Genomic DNA, 25,088 nt, shown 5'->3' with positions numbered 1-25,088 from the left:
GGTCTAAAATAGAATAGTGAATCATCCAATTTGAAGTGAAAAATCAGGTTCTTGGCAGCATTGTCTCAGTGTAATTCTTCTGTTATACTCCATCCATAGCTGGGCCCGTGATTTGGACGGTCTGGATTACTGGACAACAATGTCATATATATATATATATATATTGTTAGCTTGTTAGTACACTCACTGTCAGTTCATACTTCACTATTAGCCACCCCTCTAGGGAATCGATGCCAAGACCTAAGTGTTGAAAAGGTATCTTTCACTCAGTCTACTACTTGAGCCGGTTGAAGAGCTTCCACCATTTTAAAACTGTGCAAAACTAAGCCCTTTGACTGCTGATTGGAAACTCCTCTTCCATTTCTTGCAAGCATTTGTTCCAAAAAACAAAAAAAAAAAAACAAACAGCAACATACGTACTCCCAATTTAGAGTGGTGGTGTTCAACCACCATCCACCCTCAGAGATACATGTTCGGAAATCCAGACCGTCCATGTCGTTGTCCCCATTATTTATTGACTACAGACTAAAAAAGTTCCTAGTGTATATGTACATCTCAAACCATTTTCTTTTCCATACTAAACTAGGATCCTTTCATCAAAGAAGCTTCTTCTCACCAGGCTTGAGAAAGATGAAGAAATGGGTAGCTCTTCAAGCTCATCGAAGAAATCATTTTCTTCTGACTTACGTGGTGAGAAGGTGATGATGTTGGGTTGTTCATCAAAAAGGAGGGTCATGGGGTTGTGGGCCACTTCCAGTGTTGTTAGTGGGTCTTCTTGGTTGATGCCTGGTGAGCTGATGATGGGTGATTGGAAGTGGAAATTTTCATTGAAATCTTCTTCACTTATGATGGGTTGATTTGGGTTTGTGGTGGGGATGTTTTTGATTGGTTGGTCTTGGTGGCGTTGTTGTGTGGGGTCAGTTGGACCTGGATGGTTGTGGGTGGAGGTGTAGGTGATGATGAGCGTTGAACCATCTGTTCTACATCTCTCTACTTGCTTTTTGGCTGAACAGCCCTTCGAAGTACTGCACCTGTAGTAGCCCCTACACAATGAGAGAGAGAGAGAGAGAGAGAGAGAGAGAGAGAGAGAGAGAGAGTCAGTTGATTTTTGGGCTCAAGAAGACAAGGTAAAACCAAGCTCAAATGAGATTCTACAACTACAAAAACAAGGGATTAAGTGCTCATAGGTGGATTGGAGCCCTTAGAAGATGCAGTCCACTGATCTAGAATATCGGTTGGATCCACCGTTCATTTTCATGGGCTATAATGTAAACATTACACTAATTTGCCAAATATTAACCATTTGATCAATGGCCTTTAATATGGAGGGTTTAGATCGTTTACACAAAGATAAGTACTATCAACAATTTCATCCATATATTTGTTAGAGCTCATCTCGGATGATTTATGATTCTAAAGAATAGCTTTTGTTAAATGATTGTCACAATCCCATCCGTGGCTTGGAGAAAGGCTGGCTGTAGAAAATAAGGCCAAATCAATGGCCCACGCGACTTCTGTGGATCCTTGACTGTGGGGTCCACTGTTATGTATGTTCATTAAATCCATGCCGTACATCTATTTAGACAGCTCATTTTAATGCATAATACCAAAAATTAAGAAGATCCAAATCTTAGGCTAACCACCCCATAGGAAACAGTGGATATCGACCATTAAAAATATTTTGTGGGCCACAAAAGTTTTGGATCAAGCTAATATTTGTGTTGTCCCTTCTTCCAAGTCATTACGACCTTATCAACAGGTCGGATGGTAAATAAACATTCACGCGGCCACCAAGATGCTTTAAATTGTGGGTATTCAATCACAACCTTATCCTCTAGTGTGATCCACCTAAGATTTAGATCTGCTTCATTTATTTTGGTCATGCCCTAAAATGATTTTTCAAAACGGATGGACGGCGTGGATGTAAGTTACATTAATCAAGGTGGGCACCACATTCAGGGATCCACCCACCTCGGTGGATCCGGGGATCCACCGAAGCCGCGCCTCATTCAAGGATGGCTAGATCATCATCCTACCAGAGTAATTTCTGCATGGGAACCTGTGAAATGTGGTCTGAACTTACCGGACAGTTCAGATCAGTCGATTGGACTATCTAACGGTTGCAATGCAGGTAGGAGCATTTCTCATTAAAAAGCCAAAAGAGAGGGAAAAATAAAAATAAAATCAAGAGCTTGGAATTTTTCTTTTCTTTTTCTTCATTAGATCACCACTGATAACTGTTTAAGGAGAAATAATTCAAAGGACCCAAATTTCTTGATGGTACTTCCACAACTCCTTGCAATTTCCAAAAAAAGCATGAAAATGAGAGAGAGAGAGAGAGAGAGAGAGAGAGAGAGAGTGTGTGTGTGTGTGTGTGTGTGTGTGTGTGTGTGTTTACACCCACCACTGATGATTTGTATTACTTCAATTCCCAAAAAAGAAAATTGGGGTGTACCCAAATCATCAGTGGTGGGTGTAAACAACAACTCCCTGTAAGAAATTCCGATGCAATCCGCCAACTGAAAAATCTCAGAAGCAGCTAATTAGAAGCGTTGCGAAGGAAAAGCAGACTACCTTGGATAAGGAGATCCTTTGATGGGCTTTTGCCCATATTTCCTCCATGACCACATATCAGAAGGTGGGCCTTCTCCCTTTTGTATCCTAACATTTCCACCAATCCTAACTCTCACCACAATCTTCTCAGCCACTTTCCTATAACAAAAACACATAAAAAGAAAAAAAGAAAAACGGATAAAAATATAGAAAGAAATCCAACAAAATCAAGCTAAAAAAAATTAAAAAAATTGAAAGAGAATGAACCACCTTCTCCCGGAGGCTTGATTATCTGTTTTGGACTCCTTTGAAGACTTGGAATCTGATTTTGTAGCAGGAACTTCACCCATATTCTATAACTACTGCCTTTGTTTTCTTTTTGTATTTTGATGTATTTCTCTTATTGCCTTCTATAAGCACCGACACTCTTAGGCCTTGTTATCTTTGCAAAGATGGCAAAAAAGCAAAAATAAGAAGTGGGTTTTGAAGATGGAGAGAGAAAGAGATGAAGTTTGAAGAGATGACAGAGAAGTGGATATGAATCAGCTCTCCATTTAATTAAGAAGAGAGAGAGATGACAAAGCAAGTTGCTTTCTATCTTTTCTTTTCATTCATTAATAAAAGCTAGAAACACGGCAGCTGAAAAGCAATAAATATGAATTTTATCCCAAAAGCAAACCCCAAAATCACCGCACCAGACTCTCTCTCTCTCTCTCTCTCTCAAACGAGTGAAACGGATTAGCCAGTGATCCTGCCACTAGCCAATGGCTAGTGGTCACTGCTCGGTGGGCCCCACCATGATGTATTTTTTTCATCCATTCCGTCCATACATTCTTAGATATAATTTTATGTTACAAGACCAAACATGAGATTGACCCAAATCTCAAGTGGACCACACAGTGTTTATTGAACGCCAACCATTAAAAACTTCTTGGGAGCCACAAAAGTTTTAGATCAAGCTGATATTTGTTTTATCCCTTCGTACAGGTCTGTGTGACCTAATCAACATTTTGGATGTCAAATAACCATTACAGTGGGGCTTAGGAGGTTTTTAACGGTGGACATTCAATCACTACTGTTTTCCCATGGTGTGGTCCATATGAAAGTTAAATCTACTCATTTTTTGCCTAAAGATAAAAAATTATCTTTGAAAATGAATGGACGGCATGGATAAAACATATACATCATGGTGGGGTCCACATAGCACCGACCACTAGCCACATGGCTGGTGGCAGCGTCACTCACCAAACCGCGTCCGACTCAAACGGAAACGGCTACATAGAGAACTGATCGCATACAAGCAACCGTACTACAAGTTGCGGTACCGTACTATCTTTCCCTCCAACGTACTACTTGTGCATGATATCAGTACTATTAAAACGGTAGAAACCACCATGAAGAAAATCAGACTGATCCTATCTCCACGTGGGCCACGGGTGTATGTTGAATCAAACTGTCGGTTGTTCACTGAATCTAATGGTGTGGCCCACCTGTTCATTGGAACCTCCTGATTTCTGTCCCAGATGATCTTCGTGGAAGGACATAACTTTTTCATGGTACTGATTTCCTACAAAAATGGTAATTTGTAGGTAAATTACATATTTGTATTTTACCTTAATGCATGTCTATGTAACCTTACGGAGTTGTTGGAAGAAAAATAAACATCACTGTCGGCAACGGGAAGGTTTCAACGGTGGACGTCATTATCCTATGTTTACTGTGTGGTGTGGTCCACTCGGGTTTTGGATAAGCTTCAATTTTGAGTTCAACGAGCTGAATGGACGGCGTGGGTAAGATGTATACATCAAGGTGGGCCCTTGAGAGGGTAGACTCCGGTGTTTGTTTTCCACAGCTTATTAAATGGTAGCAACTGTTACACCGGAAACATGGCAGACATGAAAGTCGGTCCAAACCGTCCAAATCATGAGTCGCATGAGTACAGCCTGGTAGTTAGCACTAATGGATGATCTTCGCCGTATGATTTGTCCTGCTGAATTTTGAGTGCTAATTGTCGATTTGATGGTCTTTTAATCCGTCCACAACGAGGCCTTGCAACTTGGATGGTCTGAATTACGGTATGGTTTGCAGGTGTACGGTGAGTTGCCAGTTGCCGCGCTTTTTATACGGTGTGAGAATCACTCTTGAGTATGACCCAGTTTCAGTGAGGAAGTGGATTGCGTCCGGCCCTCTCGTAGACGGACTAGGTCCAGACAGGGGCTCTCTGGGGCCCACAGTGATGTGTGGGTTTTATCGACTCCGTCCATCCATTTTTCCAGATCATTCTATCGTATGATTCAAAAAATGAGATAGATCCAAGGCTCAAGTGGACCATACAATACGGATTGAATTCCCACCATTAAAAATATGTTTCCTACAGTATGGTCCACCTGAGATTTGGATCTGTTTCATTTTTACGCTCGTGCCCTAAAATGATCTCACAAAACGGGTGGACCGCGTGGATATAGAATACATACATCAAAGTGGGCCCCACGATAAGGGTTGGCCAGGTGTACGGTGAGTTGCCAGTTGCTACCTGTGGGAATCACATCCGAGTATGACCAAGTTGGAGTGCGGTTACCAATATGCGGATTAGGTGAGACCCAGCTTCACCCAAGAAGGTGATGGTGTTACAGTGGGGCCCACTTCATGTATGTATTATGTATCCACACTGTCCATCGTTTTTCCAGATCATTTTAGGGTATTATTTCAAAATTGAAATAGATCCAATTATTAGGTGGACCATACCATAAGAAACAACGGTGATTTGACCATTAATGGCCCACAAAAGTTTTGGATCAAGCTGATATTTGTTTGTTCCCTTCATCCTGGCTTATGTGACGTTATCAATAGATTAGATAGTAAATAAATACTACCTAAACTTTAATATGTGCCCTAAAATGTTTTTAATTGCAGGATGGTCAATCATCACTGTTTCTTATGGTATGATCTACCTGATAATTAGATTTGCTTTATTTTTGAGTTAATTCACTAAAATGATCTGTAAAAATGAATGGGCGGCGTGGATACATAATAAATACATCAAGGTGGGCCTCACGGTAAGGGCCGCACCGTCTTGGGTGAGTCCGGGGTCACCTAATCCGCTCTTGATCAGGTGCTAACATGGTGGCGGGGCTCACATTCTTAGTGTGAACACTAGTGGCGCATGTTAGAATACATGCCTATTGCGTGAATTCTGTGCATTAACCACAGTTCTACTCGATTGGTGCCCATATAGGGACTGACGGATATTCCAATTCGTGTTACACTTTTGGTGGGCCACAGCTTTAGAAAGTTCGCCGATAGGATATCCTAGCCGTCCAACTAATGGCCTCGTAGATGGTCAAATGAAGTTCCAGGAATTGGCCCATTGAGAGTCTAATTCAACCAGATCGTGAGATCACTTGATTGGGGCATTCTTTGGGCTATGGCACATCCAATAGGGACGCGGATTGCGTCCTACCCTCGCCCCCGGACGGTAATCCGTCCGAGCAGGGCTCCGTAGGGCCACCGTGGTGTAAGTGTTTTATCCACGTCTTTGATCGCTTTTCAAATATATGATCCTAAAAACGAAGTAGGTCCACAGCTCCACTGGATGGCACCAAAGGAAGCTGCAGTGATAATGTTACCCACCGTTGAAACCTAAGGTCCACCGTGGTGTTTTTTTACCATACAACTTATTCATAAGGCCATGTAGACGTGGATGAAATGAAAAAACAAATATCATCTTGATCCGAAACTTCTCCAGCTCCCAAAAAGTTTTTAATAGTGGAAGTTGTGTGTGGTCCATTTAAGCTCAGTAACTATCCCATGTCTCGTACCTCAAAATGATCCGACAAAAGCAATAAACCGCGTGGATAAAACACTTACACCATGGTGGGCCCATAGAGCCCTTCCCAGCGGGGGTAGGACGCAATCCGCAGCCATCCAATCAATCAATCAAAGCTGCCAGTTTCATCCAGTCTACACTGCATGGAAGACCATACAGACGTCCCACCAACTGGATGATTCTAACCATCTAGAAATTAATAACCTATAAAATGGACAATCAAGATTGCTTATAGCAGTGGATGGGAGTGGGACCCAATCTGAATGACCGTCCCCTCCATCCTTTGGAAAGTCCCATCATATAAATGGTTGTTATAAGAGTACCATCCAATAATCTAAAATATACCTCTGAACTATATATGAAAATTGAATGGGGCCCTTGCAAATGGCTTCAAATGTGCACCCTTCTGTACGAGGGTGACCTACTTGACTATTGTATGAGGTTGACCTATTTGATTATTGTACCAGGCTAATAAATTGGGCCACCCGCCATACATCAAGACAAGATTTAAGCCTTAGCCCAAACCACTGGGCAAGTTTATGGGTCCAGTCCATCGCCCTAGCTATCCCATCTGAAACATATCGCCCATTTGATAGCCGTGAAAGTTTCATTAGAATAAAATAAAAAATTTGCAAAAGTAAAAGTATTATTTTTGTCTTGTTCACCCTTTGCCTTAGCTGTGTTTAGTTTTGTCCCATATTGAAATTTTTTTAAAGAAAATTAAGCCTTCGTATTAAAGTCTCTTGCTAATCCTTTGTATTGGAAAAAATGGGTATGTCATAGGAGCAACCTTGAACTGCATGCGGGGATATATGGCCGTGGAGTTGGCGAGGCACTGCAGCTGCGACGTGGTGTGGTGACTTTAATAGGGTACTCCTATCTAACATGCATTTATTACGCTGCTCACATACACCTCAAGCCCAAACGACTACCTATTGAAAATTTTCTCTGATTTTCTTGTGGGCTCTTTCTGCAACTTCTCTTTGGGCAAATCAATATTCTTGAATTTGTGTGACTGAGATTGTGATTACACCTAATTGATGTCGTTCATCTTGGAGGAGAGTTTTGTATCCTGAGGACATACTTGCTGAAACCCAGTGCATCTTGAATCTTCCTGTGGGGGCAAATTTGTCTTTAACACAATGACTATAACATACCTCAACTCTCCATATTCTTTTTATTTATTTATTTATTTAAAATTTCAATTTTGATATTCAGATTTCCTGCTACGTCTCTGCATATTATAACCAACAATTTAAATGTAGATTCCTCTCTTAAAAATCTCAACACTATGGTTTTTATTTTTTAGTATCCTAGAATTAAGATTTTTTGACAAGAATAACTTTAAGAGACGACAATAGATAATGGAGTTCTATCTCACTACCCTCAAGCTGATTTACATTATCAAATATTACGCCTCATCGCTTGAGGCAAATGAACCAGTGGTATCATTTGAACAATCGAAATTGAAGAACGATAACCATCTATGCCGAAATCACATTCTTAATGTGATGACTAATGAAAACTAAGATATATATTGTCATCTCTCCACAGCCAAAAAATTGTGGGATCTTCTTGAAGAAAAAAAATTCAAAATAAAAGATGCTGGAACAAAGAAATATATAGTTAGTTTTTATGTTGATTTTGAAATACTTGATAATAAATCTGTAGTAGATCATGTACATGTTTTTACAGATGATTGCACATGAAATATCATCTAAATATATTGTCATTGATGAGGCTTTTCAGTATACTGTAATAATTGAGAAACTTTCACCATCTTGGAAGGAGTATAAAAATTCTCTACAGCATAAGAGAAAAGATATGAGGTTGGATGACCTCATCCCTCATATAAAAAAATAAAAGATGAAGAAAGGAACCGTGATAAACATTTTCTGAATTTAGAATCTGTAACTAAGGCCCACATTGTTGAGAATAACCAGAAGGGTCAAGAAAATTACAGGTCTAGACTAGTAAAGAAAAAACATCTATATTATAAGACCCGTATCTTAATCTATACTGTTCCGTCGACTCTCGCAATCCTTCCCGTCGAATTCCGGTAACCTGCGACCTATTATCGATGTTTGCGCACGACCCTAAGTCGTATTTTGAAGATTTAAGTCGGCTTAATCCGAGACTTGTATCATTGCGACCGCACTGTCGCCGCGATTCCAACGCCATGTCTTGCATACCGATCTGATACCCTGGCAGGGAGATATGGGCCGACGTTCAGTTCGAAGAAAACACCGCGCGTTTGTAATCCCAAGAGAATCTCTACAACATGTCCCATCAATCAATTAATCACTCAAATCAATCAATCAATTAATGATTTCTTTCTCCTCAAGTCAAGCAACCCCAAAGTCAACTCTTTCTCACCCTCTCTCTTACACACCCATGCTAGTCAAGTACACCATCACCTCACATCCATCAACCATCACTTCTCTTACAACAACCCTCTCTCTCTCATTTCTCCAACACATTTCCCAAGCAAGAGAAGAGGCTCACGTCCAAGCTCTTCCATGAGAGAAAAATGCATGTGTGTGGCCCACTTTCTACCCCCAAAATCCTTCATCCTAGCCATTCAACTCTCATCACCTTCCATCAAAGTGAAGCACAAGGAGACCGACATTTCATCGGACCGAGAAGATCGAATGGTGGGTGCTTCTATAGGCTAGATTGTCATGTTCTTATGATGGGCCAAGTGAGGCCTACCGATTGATGGTATGGATCTCTCTTTGGACCCTAAGATGTGGCCGATGGCCCACCTTGATTATCAATGTCATTCCATGATGGGGCTATTCTCCATAGATCCCATCATGATGTTTACTTTCTAGTTTAAAAAGGGGTCATCTAGACCTTCTATTTCGGTAGAGAAAAGATCTCCACCGTTGATTTTGATCGGTGGGCCCATTGAAATGGGACCCACTTGATGTATGTTATAGATTATGCAAGGAAGGGCCCATAGTGCCGGGGTCCCTCCATCATCACGTGTCTCTCTTTCTCTCTCTCTCTCCCTCTCTCTTTCATATTTTTGGTATGATGATGTGGCCGTGTGGCCGGCCCCGATGGACCCCACCATAAGGCATATATTTTTATCCAAGTCATCTATTGGTGGGGCCCACTTTATAAGCGTTGTATCCACACCATCCATCATTTGGTGGTCCACGTGTGCAGCCCACTTGAAATGCACAATCGTCCAGCGTCCCTTGACGCTGGATGATTGAATGGAAAACACAAATATTAGCTTCGTGTAATGCATTTGGGGTGGGCCATTTGTGTAGACCCCACCTTGATGCATGTTGTTAATCCATGCCGTCCATTCCATTCTCCAGATCATTTTACCCGTTGAGTCGAAAAATGAAGTTGATCCGAGTGTCTGGTGGGCCATAGCATGGAAAACAGTGATTTTCACCGTTTAAATTCACCTTAAACTTTTCTACACGCTGAAAGATGCCTAATATTGGGCTTGTTGGATTGGTTTTGGACGATAAAATCCATTGGGTGAGATGGATTCTTCCGATGTGGGCCCCATGCATGAAAAACCGTGAGATTTCACGATTTCAAAAAAAACAAATATGCAGTAGATGCTGTTGTTGCCAGAGGCACAGGCAGCGCCTGCGGCATGTAGCGGGCGGACAACAGCAGACCCACGGTCCAGTTGTGGGCCCCACCATCATGTGTGTTTTGTATATCCACACCGTCCATTTTGTAGGCCCTTAGGGCAGTAGGCTGCCCTCCAAAAATTAGCCACATCCAAAGCTCAGGTGGCCCACATCATAGGAAATAGTGGGGTTGAACCTTCTGCCATTGAAACCCATTTTTGGGTTCACAGAAGTTTTAAATCAATATGAAATGTATTTTTACTCTTCATTCAGGTCTGCGTGACCATATGAACGGATTGGATGGCTTATAAAAGTTATGGTGGGCCCCACGTAGGACCCACAATGATGCATGTGTTTTACTCATACCGTCCACAGGCAGTGGACGGTTAGACCCACATGAATGTATGTGTTATACACCACACCATCCACGGATAGTGGAACCCCCCACTGTGTATGTGTTTTATACATGCCGTCCAGCCATGGCTGCTGGACAGTCGGTGGACCCCGCCTTTGATGTATGGGTTCCATCCAAACCGTCCATCCTGATGGCGGGCTAGCCTTAAGGCTTGAGACTAATGAGGCAGATCTGCCTATCAAGTGGACCACACAACAAAAGGCAGTGGAGGATTGTGCGTCTGCCCTTGGAACCTCCCTAGTTCCACAAGTCTTGATAAATATAATATTTATTTATTATTTATTTTTGGTCTGTGTGACCTTATTAAATAGATTGGATGGTAGATACATGTTATGGTGGGCCCCACATGGGACCACTGATGTATGTTTTGTAATCAACACCTTCCATTAGTGTGGACTCCACCATGAGGTATGTACTTCATCTATGCCGTCCATCCCTATGGGACCCACTGTGATGCATGTGTTGTATCCAAACCGTCCAACCTTTTGTCAAGGCCCATTGTGATGTATTAGGGCCCATGGGTTGAGGCCCATTGTGACGTATAAGGGCCCGTGGGTTGAGGCCCATTGTGATGTATTTGGGGCCCATGGGTTGAGGCTCATTGTGATGTATTTAAGGCCCGTTATTGAGGCCCACCGTCATGTGTATGAAGCCCGTTGTTGAGGCCACCTTGACATATATGAGGACTATGTGATTAGGCCCATTTTGATGTATTATAGGGCCCATGGGTTGAGGCCTATTGTGATGTATTTGGAGCCCATGAGTTGAGGCCCATTGTAATGTGATTCCACCGTGGTTTATGTGTTGACCTTTATGGCGGGCCATGCCTTGGGAGCAATGTTGGTTTGACGTCCACATTGTAAGGATAATGTTGGTTAAATGTCCGCATTGTACTTCTCCCTAGGGCCCATTGATAGGCCCATACTTGTTATGTGTAGGCCATCAAGGCCCATCTTTGTTGTGAGGATAGTTCATCCCCATATAAAATGCTTAGTATAACTCCATGATTCCTGCCCATACGCATCATATGTATGCCTGATATGAGGAATGTTTGATCATAGCATACGCCATGAGCAACTATTTACGGGACTCCTTATGAGACGGAGTGCCCACATTATTGCGCCATACGCGCAGGATTGCTGCATGACTGGATAGTGTGACTCATGTATCTCGCATATATGTGACTTGATCATTATATGCCCTAGTGACATCAGGGCCGTGGCCTCCACAGACACATCATGGGTGGCCAGATGAGACACCGAAAATGCTTAGTTCTAGCATTGTGGGCATGTAAGATGTCTTTATGTGAAAATTTCAGAATCCTCCTTGGTACCAGGAGATGCTCCAACGTCTAGACCGAGTGGAATAGTCGGTTGGAAGGGGGTGTGGCCTTATCCGCCCGAGTGAGGGGGCTATAAGCTAGGTTGAGTATGACTAGCTTGTAAATGGGTCCGCTATCGACGAGTCGGGTAGGTATTGGCAGACTACTAGTCAGGCGGATAGTGAGGTGTCTTCCACTCACTGGGCTGTGCAGCTAGGGAGGAGGCAGTCGGTGTGGAGTGTAATAGACCCTGGTGATTTTTTCAGAGAACAACCATACTGATATGTGGACTTATTGAGCAGGAATTGCATATCCATTCATTTATTCATTAACTATCCACTCGGGCTAGTAGTGCGTAACTATTTGTTACGTGTGTCATCGCATAGCCAGGATTTCGGTTGGGCGCGTGACTAACCCGAGATTGGGAGTTTATCACATTGAGTCTAACTATTCAAATTTAGGTATGAGACTGATTTAGATAGAAGTCCCTTGTGGTGGACCCCATAGCCTGCGATACTACGTACTATCATCTTGACTTTACATCCCAGTATGGTCATTTCATTCGCATCGCATATTACATTGCATCCGCAGTACTTAGTATTTTGAGTTAGTATGTTTTTGCACTTATATAGCCTAGATGAGGTTGGTGGTATTCGTGTCTCGTCAGGATTTGCATATTGCATTGCATCCTCCGCATCTGTTATTATCTTATTATGTTTTGCATCGCATAGCCTTGGTATGGCTGATAGCACTCATGGACTTACCAGTATATTCTGCTTACTCTGATATCGTATGATTCATGATCTTGTCAGTATTTCCGCTTATTCCGATGATGTATGATTTATGGACTTTATGATATACTTGGTACTTATCTTGTGCACACACTTTCACCACCCTCTAAGCTTTCTATAAGCTTATACACGATAGATGCATGCAGGTGATGTTAGGTTGCAGCAGCGTAGAGCTTGGAGCATGTAGCTGACTTATGGAGCTTAGATTTGTCATATGTATTTCCCTTTCAACATTGTCTCCAAATGTTTATATTGGTGGATATGTGATGATGATGTTGCCTTTGTGATTTGGGTAAACTTGTGGTTATGCTTCTTACAAAAAAAAGAGTATGTTGAAAAATCCTCCTTGTAGGATCCCAGGATCGGAATCTGGCATATGAGTGCCGGAATCTGAGAATGGGGTACTACGGAGACTGTTGACACTGGATTCGGTGATCGAAAATTTTGTGAGCCCGGTTTCTAAGTTTGGGGTGTGAAATACATGTCCAAAGAAACAAGAAAATAAAAAGAAAGAAAGATACTATGTGTGTGGAAAAAATGGATACTTTGCTAAGAAATTTAGATTCCTCAAAAGTAGTAAGAAAGAGAGACAATGCACATGTTATCGGGTCATCACTAAAACACTCATTTCTTATAACTCAAATGAGTGGTGGATTGATTTAGGCGCCACTAAGCATTTTTGTTACGATCAATGTGCCCTTTTTTCCTAAGAGAAGGTAGATGATGCGATGGACATTTTCATGTAAAATTTGTCTAAGGCAAATGTTATTGGTAAGGAAAATGCGAGCCTGAAGCTTATTTTTGAAAATGTGTTGACTCTTTTAAACATGCCGCATGTACTAGACCTTTGGAAGAATCTTCTCTTCGGCTTTACTCTTGACAAGAATGAGTTTAAGATAGTTTTTAAATTCAAAAAATGTGTTGTATCTAAGAATGGTACTTTTGTTGAAAATGATGTGTAACTGATAGTTTGTTCAAACTTAGTATTATAAATGGTAATGACGCTAGTTCTTTTATTTACTTGATATAGTCTCTTTATATGTGGCGTGCTAGAATATGTCATGTGAATTATCATTCTCTTGAAAGCATGATTAATATATGAGGCTTATTCCTAGAGTTGAAAGAAAAAACTAAAATATATGTGAAATATATGTACAATTTAAGCATTTAATAAATTAAATCATTCAAAAGAGTTAAAATGAACAATCAAGTCCTAGATTTAATTCACAGTGATATATGCAACCTTAAAAATATTATAACTCATGGACGAAATAAATAGTTTATAGCCCTTATAAATGATTACTCCAGATATGTGCTGGGAGTCGTTGCACAAAACCTTAGGATCTAGCCTCCCCAAAACATCAAAATTATGGGATAATAAAAGAATGAAATAAATCAAAGCACAAACCACATGACACAAGAGATTTTTACTTGAAAAACCCTTAAAGAGGTAAAAACTATGGGACCTAGTCCAGAGCAAAAATTCACTATGAAGTAGAACGTTACAACCGATCACAACCACACACCGCTTGGATCAAACCTTCTTCACTCATGGAGAAGCGGATGAACAAATAAGAGAATAAAATAAAAACAGAGAGATCTTATTGATTACGAGGACGTAGAAGCGCTGAGATGTTGAGTGCACAATAGATCACCTCTATGAGCATAACCTCCATTCCACAAGCTTCCTCTCTCTCTTTCTCTCTTTCTCTCACACCTTTGATAGCCCTAAACCCTTTAACAAACCCTTATAAAGCTTTAGAAAGCTCTCTTGCATTACATAGAATAGCCCTAGGTACCCCTATTTATAGTTTAGGCAACTCCCTTCCGCATTATGGCAAAAACCACCTCAAATTTCCGTAGTCCGCACAAAATCCGGACTCAAATCTGCGTAACCCCGACTGGTCGAGCAAAGTCCTCGACCGGTCAAGCGGCCCACTCGACCGGTCGAGCACCTCCCTTGACTGGTCAAGCACTAAGGAGAAAATAATCTCAAAGTCACTAGACTTTGAGTCGAGCCAGGGATCGACTGGTCGAGCACCACTCTTGATCAGTCGAGCCTGGGAGGAAATCCCATAAAATCTCCCCCTTTCCGACTCAGGAGCGATTCACCTTCTTCAAGCCAGCCAGATTTCTATAAACCTCAAACTTTCCCTTGAGCAAAGCCTTGATCATCATGTCTAACCCATTATCGTCCGTGTGGACCTTCTCAAGCTGTAATACCTTCTGTTCCAAAGTATCCCTGATCCAGTGATACCGAATCTCTATGTGCTTCGACTTGGAGTGTTGACTTGGATTCTTACACAAGTGTATAGCACTTTGACTATCGTAATAGACCACGTGCTGCTCCTGCTTCAATCCATACAAGCTCTTCTTCAGCCTACACACCATATGCTTTTTCCCTTGACTTCGAACTCCTCTGGTTGGTGCATGTAGATCTCTTCTTCCAGGTAACCATGGAGAAAGACAATTTTAACATCTAACTGCTCTATCTCCAGATCCATGTTAGCCGCCAACTCAAACAACACCCATATGGATGTCATCTTCACCACTGAGAATATCTCCTCAAAGACTATACCTTTCCTCTGGCCAAACCCTTTCACCACAAGTCTAGCCTTGAACCTCGTTTGTGAATTCTTCTGCTCAACCTTCTTTCTGAATACCTACTTGTTGTTCAAATCTTTCTTGCCCTTAGGCAATTTCACCATATCTGTTCACTCCCCAAGTATAGGGTTGTGATGTAGTTATAAACTCGGTAAGACCGAGGTCGAAGCCACAGGGACTGATACCTGTACGTTATCTGAAACCAAGTAGAACTAAAACTAGACTAAGATGTGATCTAAACCAAATAGAATTTAAGAAATAATTGTGAAATAATTATCTAAAACTTTAAGGAATTCAGAGGAAGGAAACTAGGGTTTCAGAGGATCCACTTGTAGAGATCAGAGAGATCTTATGCCTGCATCAAGGATTATGGAATTCAAACTGAACTTACTTGATCTGGTTTTCAAGAGATGAAAGGTATATGAATTAGAATGGATTCCATCACCAAACCATGCCCAGGAGACAAAGTAAACAACAGAATTAAACTAATTACCAACCAACCAACAATGTATGAAGATCAGGAAGGGTACTGTCATCCTACCATGCCTATGGAACAATGACGAACAACAGGGCTTCCTGACTTCATAAACACAAAAAAAGAGGAAGAAGAAATATTCAAAGCCATTGCAAACCCATTGTAATTTCAGTCACAACAGACCATTAAAGACTGAAAAGAATATTCCTTTAATAATCAACTTAAAACCAAGTTCAGTTCAGAAATTTTAACTTAAACGCATGAAACAGTATCTCCCATCTCGCTACAGGCTTCACCTCTTAGCCCTAGCTAAGAGGTTTAGCCACACATGATTGGCCTAAACCCAAAGCAAATAGAAAGAAAAAGAAAACGAAAAATAAAAGAAAAATAAGAAAAACTTCTTATCTTTTCTCTCCCATCTTCTCTCTCTGTATTCTTTTCTTCCGTCCTCCACACACTGCCAGCAGCTTGAATCCCTCCAGCCACGTCCAGCAGCTCTCTCTCCAAAACCGAGCTCTCCTCTGTTCACGGCGTTCACGGCTTAAATCCCTTTCAATCCCTCCTTCAATCTCCGTTTTTCTTCTCTTGCCTTGCTCCTGACGTCCCAGCCGTGGATCCCCCTCTCTCTCTTTTCTTTTTCCTCATATAGAGCCAGGAGGTCGGTGCGGAAGGCTGGAGTCCGCGGACGAGTCAGCTGCGGAAGCTTTCTTTACGCACAGCAGCTAAATTCGAAGCCTTCCACTCTTCTTCTTCTTTGCTTTCCTTCCAAAAGGACAACGTCCCCTGGGAGATTTTTGGCAGATCTACATGATGAACGGCTCAGATCAGCCGTCCGATCGCCCCCACGAGCGCACAACTCGCCGTGAAAACCGGACGGCGACCGATCGCGAAACAGAGTGCGTTACGCACTTGCGCTGGCTGATGGTGGGGCCCACATAGCTTTTGTTTTGGGAAATCCACGCCGTCCACTGGTTTCCCCTCGAAATTTCAGTCAGGAAGGTATATTTTTGGAGTGAAATCGAAGGGGTACACAAGATCTTCTACTCCGCCGTTCATCATGCCTTTAACGGTTAGGATTCTGCAATATTTTACATGGTCTCAAAAGGCCGCCTTGGTGAGGTAAATACCCCACCTACGCACACAATGGACGGTCCCGATTGATGCTATGCATGATGTGTGGGGCCCACAAGCAGAACCGACGGTCGGGCAGCGTTACGCTGTTGCGTAATTTGAAAATTTTGAGTTTGAGTCGGTCAGCGCCTGCTGACCGACTTTGAGCGCACGGGTGCACGGCTGGTGCACGTGATGTTATGCACATTCATCACAGGCGGGGCCCCACAGAGATGTTAATGAGAAATCCGTTCCGTCCATCAGCTTTTTCACCTCATATAATGGGTTGAGAAAAACTTGAAGCATATCCAGATCTCAAGTGGGCCCAGAATCAACTGTTTATGGGCTGATCTGACCATTGGGCCACTTCCACAGTGATCCAGGAGCTGAAATTTTATGTGTACGGTTCATTTATGGTCTTCAGGCTACGTATGGAGTTTTGAACTGATCAGATGGTGGGAACCCTATGATCTTGCATTCTGGACACTTTTTAGGTCACTTGAGCTTCAATTCCTCGATTTTCTTGGATCCCTGGCGTGCAAATCTGTCGATCTTGGTCTCCTAGGGTCCGTCGCTTGCCTTGGTGATTTCAAATCCATGCTTTTAGCACCCTTTTTCAGTCCAAGCTCGTGAATACGCCCTGCATCACAAACATGATTAAATCAGGCCGTTAAACAATACTATGTTTGAAAATCCAGGCAATAACATGGTTTGATATGCAATATTTGACCTTCAACACAACCCCCAACCAGCATCTTGCTAGTCCCGAGCAAGGTATGCGAAAAAATAAATTGAGAATTACAGGACAATTTCTACAAACTCAAGAGATTTATGAAAAATAATTCAGATACTTAAATTCTAAGATTCATGAATGTTGGCATTACTTTCTCCTGGAATCAGGCTCACGGTACTTCATAATCAAGCTTAAATATTAATCCATTAATTAGAACGATTCTAAATATTGGGTTCCATGAGTGTATAGTATAATCTCGGCTTAACATCATTAAAATTCACTTCTCTGTTTCAGGATATCATTGGTAACGACAAGAGAATTCATGATAACCAACACCTAAACCAAAGCTTGATTCATTCTTTCAGCTTTTGATGATTTTCACACTATGTCAACTTGTTTAAAAGTACAGCCAAGGAGGAGAATCGAATCTACACCTATAGGGAGTAAACCTATGGTAAAGACCGGTCGCCAAAAAGTTTATGAATGTCAACCTTGGGGAATCAAACCTTCACCTGTAGGGAGCAGACCTATGGTGAAAACCATTCGCCCAATCTTTTCAATTTCTCAAGTTGGTTCCTTTCAAGCTTAGTGATCACCAAATTAATCCTTTAATATCGAATGAAACCTTAATGTGTAAGCGAGATGTGACATGTAAAATTATGATTCAATCAATGTTTAAAACTTCTAATTATAGATTAATAGTTCTAACTTAACTGTGAAATCTAACAGATACTGAATCCAAGCGTCTTAATTTTCCTACATCATGTATCTTGAAATTCTAAGTGCCCTAGATGGCTGTCAAAATTCCTTCGAATTCACAAGAAAGTCCAGAAAAATTTAAAAATTTTCACAATTTCTGCTCAAGACTAAGAAAATACAGATTATGAGACCTAATCTCCCACCCCCAACCTAAAATCTACATTGTCCTCAATGTAGAAGAAATAAGCATGCAATGCACATGGGACAACGAAAAGTGAATATGAAGTGATGGGAAGATAGTACCTGGATGATGAATCGAGAAACACTTTCCAAGAGATCGCAGTATGGGCGTCGGTCAGCACGAGAGAGAAAGCAACACAAAAATAACAAAAATAAAATCCTAACTATACCACTTTCGTAGGTGCTCTCGATTGCATTTAGCGTATGCAACAAGCCTTTAAACCCCTAGGTTACCCCTAGTGGACGAGTTGTAGTCTCGTGAGGGTTTGCAGTAATGTTACCCACAAACATTGAACTAACTAATGATAAAAACAAAATGAAATGACGAGCTGGGTTACCTCCCAGGAGCGCTAAGTTTACCATCTTCAGCCAGACAAATAAAGTAACTACCCTAGACCTATGAAAGCAATAAACCTACCTATACCTCCATCAGACTAGGAGATCAATCCTGGTAAACAGGATCAGTCAGAGGTATGGACATGTCCTCTGAATCAAATTTCTCGACAAATGGTTTCAATCGATGTCCATTGACTTTAAACTCCTTGCCATTGTCGGGATCTTTTATCTCAACGGCCCCATGCGGAAAAATAGTAACAATAATGTAAGGGCCGGTCCAACGAGATCGAAGCTTACCCGGAAAGAGATGTAATCGAGAATTGTACAAAAGGAGTTGTTTTGGGTGTGTCTTAATTTGTCTTGGTTTGGCTTGTTTTGGTTTGAATTTGATTCATACAGGTTATTGTATGTTGTCATCAATGTTTTGGTATCTCTCATATTTTTCTTTTGGTAAGTTATTTTCCTTCTTTTTTTTTTTCTTTTTTTTCTTTTTGAATTTTTTAAATTTTCAAAAGGATAAAGCTGTTTTGGCCTTTTGGTTTTTGTTATTTTGTCATGGATGTGGAAATCTTAGGCATTTTTGCTTTGCCATTTTTAAAAAATGTTGTTGGAAGTTTTGATGGTGGATTTGTTTTGTGTGTGTTAATTCGTCACATGCATCTATATTTCTATGCACTCTGTAATGGATTGTTGCTATTTTCGTTTGCAGGCATTTCAGCAACTCACAAGAATCAACACCGTAATGTACTACAATCCCACAATTGTGCAGATGGCTGGATTTGCTATTTTCATGTACTACCTAAAATATAGCTTATTTTCTGCTTTCTTTGCTGCCATCTATATTACACATCAAAATAAGTCGAAGTTGATGATGTTATGTATATGTGTGTTAATTGGGTTTTGAACAATGCTTAAGAGATCAAATATATGGAAAAACCTTGTTTTTTATGGATTAAAATGACTCTAAATACACATGGCTCTGTTTTCCTAGATCCTTACAACGAATTTGATTTTTCTTTCTTGGCAAAACTAGTTCACTAAGCATTTAAGTGGCTTGGGAAATAGCAATTATATTAGGCAAGTTCCCATTTTCTCACTTTTTCACCTTAAAATGCAAGTGAATAAGAGCCATTCTTATCTCATGTTATTACATTCAGAAGATTTGGGAGTTTGTGGGTTACCCTTTTGAGTTGGATTTGCAACCTTTCGTTAGCAGCCCAAATGACGATGACAACGTGAGTTGAAACTTCCGCCTTTACCATTGAATTAACAACTGTACGTTTGGTTTTCATTAGACTGATTTTTTTTTAAAAAAATTTGATGTCTTTCTTAATTTTTTGGATATTAGGTGAATCTCTAAAAATACCCACTGTTCAACAAAATTTCTTTCATGCCAACCTTGTATTGCTACAATTGAGGTTGTGGCAAGATCAGCAGCATGGCTTGGAAGAAGCCTTTCTTGTGTTTGTGCTCAGAGAAGAGAGAATGGTGCTTGTTCATCATTTGAACTAACCCCTTTACTGGTAATTTCCTACCTTTGATTTCGCTACATTTAATTTTTGGTTTGCTGTTCAGCTTGTGGATTCCATTCTAATTGCAATACCTGCTTAAAGCTTCAAAAAATGGGATGAGTTCCTTGCCCAAAAACATCTCCCCCAGTTAACCAACAAGTGCATAATATGCATTACATATATTATTTTTTATCCCCCTGGTTCATGAAGAGAACATTTTGCCCACATTATTTTAAGCAAACTCAAAAAAATCTATATTTGGTACTTAACTACGTAGTTTCATCTAGAAAAGAAAAAGAAAGCTTATGAGCTTGATTTGCATCATTTTTGAGCTCACGCCTTTGAGTTGGAAAAACGGTTAGACGACATGGATAAAATGGATAAAACACATACATCACGATAGGCCTCACAGAGCTTGGGCCACGTTGTGGCGGATGCTGCAGGCAATCTGCTTCCATGACACCCACCCTGTACATCAGTTTCACCACCTCGTGTTAGGGCCACATTGTGGCGGGTGCTGCAGGCAATCTTGGGGAATCAAACCTTCACCTGTAGGGAGCAGACCTATGGTGAAAACCATTCGCCCAATCTTTTCAATTTCTTAAGTTGGTTCCTTTCAAGCTTAGTGATCACCAAATTAATCCTTCAATATTGAATGAAACCTTAATGTGTAAGCGAGATGTGACATGTAAAATTATGATTCAATCAATGTTTAAAACTTCTAATCATGGATTAATAGTTCTAACTTAACTGTGAAATCTAACAGATACTGAATCCAAGCGTCTTAATTTTCCTACATCATGTATCTTGAAATTCTAAGTGCCCTAGATGGCTGTCAAAATTCCTTCAAATTCACAAGAAAGTCCAGAAAAATTTTAAAATTTTCACAATTTCTGCTTAAGACTAAGAAAATACAGATTATGAGACCTAATCTCCCTCCCCCAACCTAAAATCTACATTGTCCTCAATGTAGAAGAAATAAGCATGCAATGCACATGGGACAACGAAAAGTGAATATGAAGTGATGGGAAGATAGTACCTGGATGATGAATCGAGAAACACTTTCCAAGAGATCGCAGTATGGGCGTCGGTCAGCACGAGAGAGAAAGCAACACAAAAATAACAAAAATAAAATCCTAACTATACCACTTTCGTAGGTGCTCTCGATTGCATTTAACGTATGCAACAAGCCTTTAAACCCCTAGTGGACGAGTTGTAGTCTCGTGAGGGTTTGCAGTAATGTTACCCACAAACATTGAACTAACTAATGATAAAAGTGAAATGGAAAGAGATGGGTTGCCTCCCAGGAGCGCTAAGTTTACCGTCTTCAGCCAGACAAATAAAGCAACTACCCTAGACCTATGAAAGCAATAAACCTACCTATACCTCCATCAGACTAGGAGATCAATCCTGGTAAACAGGAGCAGTTAGGACATGTCCTCTGAATCAAATTTCTCGACAAATGGTTTCAATCGATGTCCATTGACTTTAAACTCCTTGCCATTGTCGGGATCTTTTATCTCAACGGCCCTATGCGGAAAAATAGTGACAATAATGTAAGGGCCGGTCCAACGAGATTGAAGCTTACCCAGAAAGAGATGTAATCGAGAATTATACAAAAGGACCTTCTGACCAGGCGTGAATGATTTTCGCAAAATGTGTTGGTTATGAAATGCTTTCATCTTGTCCTTGTAAATTCTCGAATTATCGTACGCATCATTCCGGATTTCCTCAAGTTCATTCAATTGAAGTTTGCGTAGCGAGCCAGCATTGTCCAGATTGAAATTTAGATTTTTGATCGCCCAGTACTCTTTATGTTCCAGCTCCACAGGCAAGTGACAAGCTTTCCCATAGACAAGTCTAAAGGGAGACATTCCAATAGGGGTTTTAAAGGCAGTACGATATGCCCATAAGGCATCGGTCAATCGGATTGACCAATCCTTACGATCTGGGTTAACCGTTTTCTCCAAAATGTATTTGATCTCCCTATTGGAAATCTCAGCTTGTCCACTTGTCTGTGGATGGTATGGGGTGCTCACCTTATGAGAGATATCGTATTTCTTCATTAAGCTCTTGAATGGTCTATTACAAAAGTGTGAGCCCCCATCACTAATGATGGCTCGAGGCGTTCCGAATCGAGAAAGGATGTTTTCTTTTAGGAATTTAATGACCGTGCGATGGTCATTCTTTCGACACGGAATCGCTTCAACCCATTTAGTGACATAGTCCACGGCGAGCAAAGTGTACAGATTTCCAAACGATTGGGGGAATGGTCCCATGAAATCGATGCCCCAGCAATCAAATGCTTCAATGATAAGGATGGGGTTCAAGGGCATCATATTTCAAAGGGACAATGCTCCCAATTTCTGACAACGCTCACAATCTTTTTAAAACTCATGAGTGTCCTTGAACATAGTGGGCCAGTAAAAGCCACACTGCAGAATCTTAGCTATAGTCTTTTTAGCAGAAAAGGGACCACCAGAGCTCACGCCTTTCAGTTGGAAAAACGGTTAGACGACATGGATAAAATGGATAAAACACATACATCACGATAGGCCTCACAGAGCTTGGGCCACGTTGTGGCGGATGCTGCAGGCAATCTGCTTCCATGACACCCACCCTGTACATCAGTTTCACCACCTCGTGTTAGGGCCACATTGTGGCGGGTGCTGCAGGCAATCTGCTTCCATGACATCCACCCTGCACATCAGTTTCACCACCTCGTGTTCGGATATGAGCCCAAAAATGACTGGATCCAAAACTCAAGTAGGCCATGCCAAATTAAACAATGGAGATTGAACACCCACCATTGAAACCTTCATTGGCGAAAACTGATGGACAGGGTAGATGTCATGTGGACATGTTGGTGGGACTGTTATGTTCCCAAGGGTTTAAAGAGCCTAACTTTAGGCATTCCATTAGTCTTGTGGTTTATGGCTTAAGATTAGCGAAAAGTTGTGTTTCATCAATAATCACATACCTGATTGGTGTATGAGACTTTGTTGTGTTTCATCAGTAATCAAATACCTGATTGGTCAAAAGCTTCTCAATCACCATCTATCAGCATTACCTGCAATTTTCATATTCTTATGCAGTCAGGTGGTCTTCTTTCTTTTTTTTTCTTTTGTATGTTGCAGGTTGCATTGTTGGACAAGGGGCTATGATATTGACATTTTCAAACTTTCTACAGTCTCTTTCAATTATTCTAGTTTCTAGTGATTGCATTCACATGCTCCGCAAGAAGTCTTATTGATACAAAATCTGGAATTGCAAGTAGGGGTTTGGTTGTCTCACCCCACTCTGGGCATTTCCTGTTTGGTGAATTGAGTGAATTGTGATTCAATTCAGCTGAGCATCCAAATAGACCCAAATAGATATTATGGGTGTTGTTGATTCACGCAGACTTTCTTCGTATCTCATGTATAGTTGCTCGCATAAACGAATGGGACTCCCTAAATCCGAATCTGATGGGGAATCGGCAGAAAGAGATGGGTCGGATACAGGAATGCCATCGGATCCACCCAAAACTCCTATAGTTTGTCGAGGCAGGGCTTCAATCGAACAGTCTCGTAAATCAGTATTCCGGATGGATGGCCAACTCCTCGAACTGCTGGGTGCTTGGTTTTTATTATTATTACAATAATCTCTGTTATATCCAAAAGGATCTTGTTTAATCGACGTGCAGTACAATTGCTTTCGAAATGGCTGGCCGGACCGAGATTACCAGAAACTCCATTGGCAGCCAAATGGATCTTCCTCATTCCATGTTGCAAGATTCATGTTGTTGAGTGTGCACCTTTTCTGCTAGCATCCAGCCATGACTTGTATAAATTTCTACTCATAGGCTCTTCGATGGTTCTGATTCTAGCACTTGCAAAACTGGTTTATGTATCAGGAGTGGATGTTCTGATGTTTTGATTTTCGGCTAGTGTTTTTTGTTGGCTAGGTTTCTAGATAACTTGTGTTTGATAGCAGCTGAACTATTTTAGTTAATTCTAATTTGAATTGCAGTCACTCGTATGAAGAATTCGTCTTTGACTATTCTTGGGCTGATGCTTACTACAACTATGATGCTCAACATGCCTAATTTGAATTGCAGTCACTAGTAGTTCTAGTTTTCGTCATCAGATATTTGTACACTGCATTTGTGGCTTGAATTTGTACTTTATCCATTTTCTTTTCTCTCTCTCCCTTTACTTTTTCATATTGCTTCTTAAAGATTAGTTTTTGGTTCTATAATATTTAAATTTTTGTTTGTTGCTTTAACAGTTTGACTGGAAAGGCTTCTAGGTTCTTGACCATCGCTATTGGTGGTAGCAATGCCATGGGAATCGAAAACCCATCCGACCTTTTCATGCAGATGAGAAGATAGAAGGTCTCCGACAAGATTTGCAGTTGAAAACCAGGTAACCAGATGTTGCTTTTACTTGGAATCAATGATACTGGTACCCACATTGATGTGGGAAGTGTCTGTTTTTATTTTTATGGAACCAAAGCTGCAGTGTTCTCCCGAACATCAAATCTTCTTGTTTTGACAATGATATTGTTTCATTTATTCATTTTGATGGAGAGAGTGATAAGGATGTGTCTAAACTTGTGTCTGATTTTGAGGCATACATGTCCTAGTCTGGTTTATTAAAGCTTATAGTTGTAGAGCATAACAATGGTTGTGGGATTGTGAAGCGAAAAGGCTGATATATCCCTATCTTTTGACAAATAGTAAAAATACATGCTTTGAATATCTGTGAAATCAAACACTTTAGCAACATATCTTTTAATTATCGAAAGATCATTTGCTTCAATATCTCTACTTTCTGGAGAAGGGTTAGCATCTTATAATTGATGATAGTTTGTCAGTTTGTAGTGTCCTTG

General features: G+C 40.9%; 1 protein-coding gene and 1 long non-coding RNA gene across 3 annotated transcripts; one reads left to right on the top strand and one right to left on the bottom strand.

The window, feature by feature from the left end:
• Window positions 1-403: 403 nt before the first annotated feature.
• On the bottom strand, window positions 404-3,081 carry LOC131225508 (WRKY transcription factor 22-like). The gene is made up of 3 exons (XM_058221045.1): window positions 2,824-3,081; window positions 2,575-2,712; window positions 404-1,043 (listed from the first exon to the last, which is right to left on the bottom strand). The coding sequence occupies exons 1-3, from the start codon at window positions 2,901-2,903 to the stop codon at window positions 578-580; spliced, it is 684 nt and encodes a 227-aa protein (XP_058077028.1). The 5' UTR covers window positions 2,904-3,081; the 3' UTR covers window positions 404-577.
• A 16,318-nt stretch (window positions 3,082-19,399) lies between these two features.
• LOC131225654 (uncharacterized) lies at window positions 19,400-24,881 on the top strand. Of its 2 annotated transcripts, none has more exons than XR_009161447.1 (3): window positions 19,400-19,940; window positions 20,054-20,228; window positions 24,486-24,881. It is a non-coding gene; the product is annotated as an uncharacterized LOC131225654 (long non-coding RNA). The 2 variants fall into 2 exon arrangements; XR_009161446.1 differs by lacking the exon at window positions 24,486-24,881 and adding an exon at window positions 23,354-23,634 and having other exon boundaries at window positions 19,401-19,940.
• The last annotated feature ends 207 nt before the right edge of the window (window positions 24,882-25,088 follow it).

This window comes from Magnolia sinica, chromosome 14 (assembly GCF_029962835.1).
Source record: "Magnolia sinica isolate HGM2019 chromosome 14, MsV1, whole genome shotgun sequence".
Taxonomy (NCBI): domain Eukaryota; kingdom Viridiplantae; phylum Streptophyta; class Magnoliopsida; order Magnoliales; family Magnoliaceae; genus Magnolia; species Magnolia sinica.
This window is presented reverse-complemented; position numbering and strand designations above follow the sequence as displayed.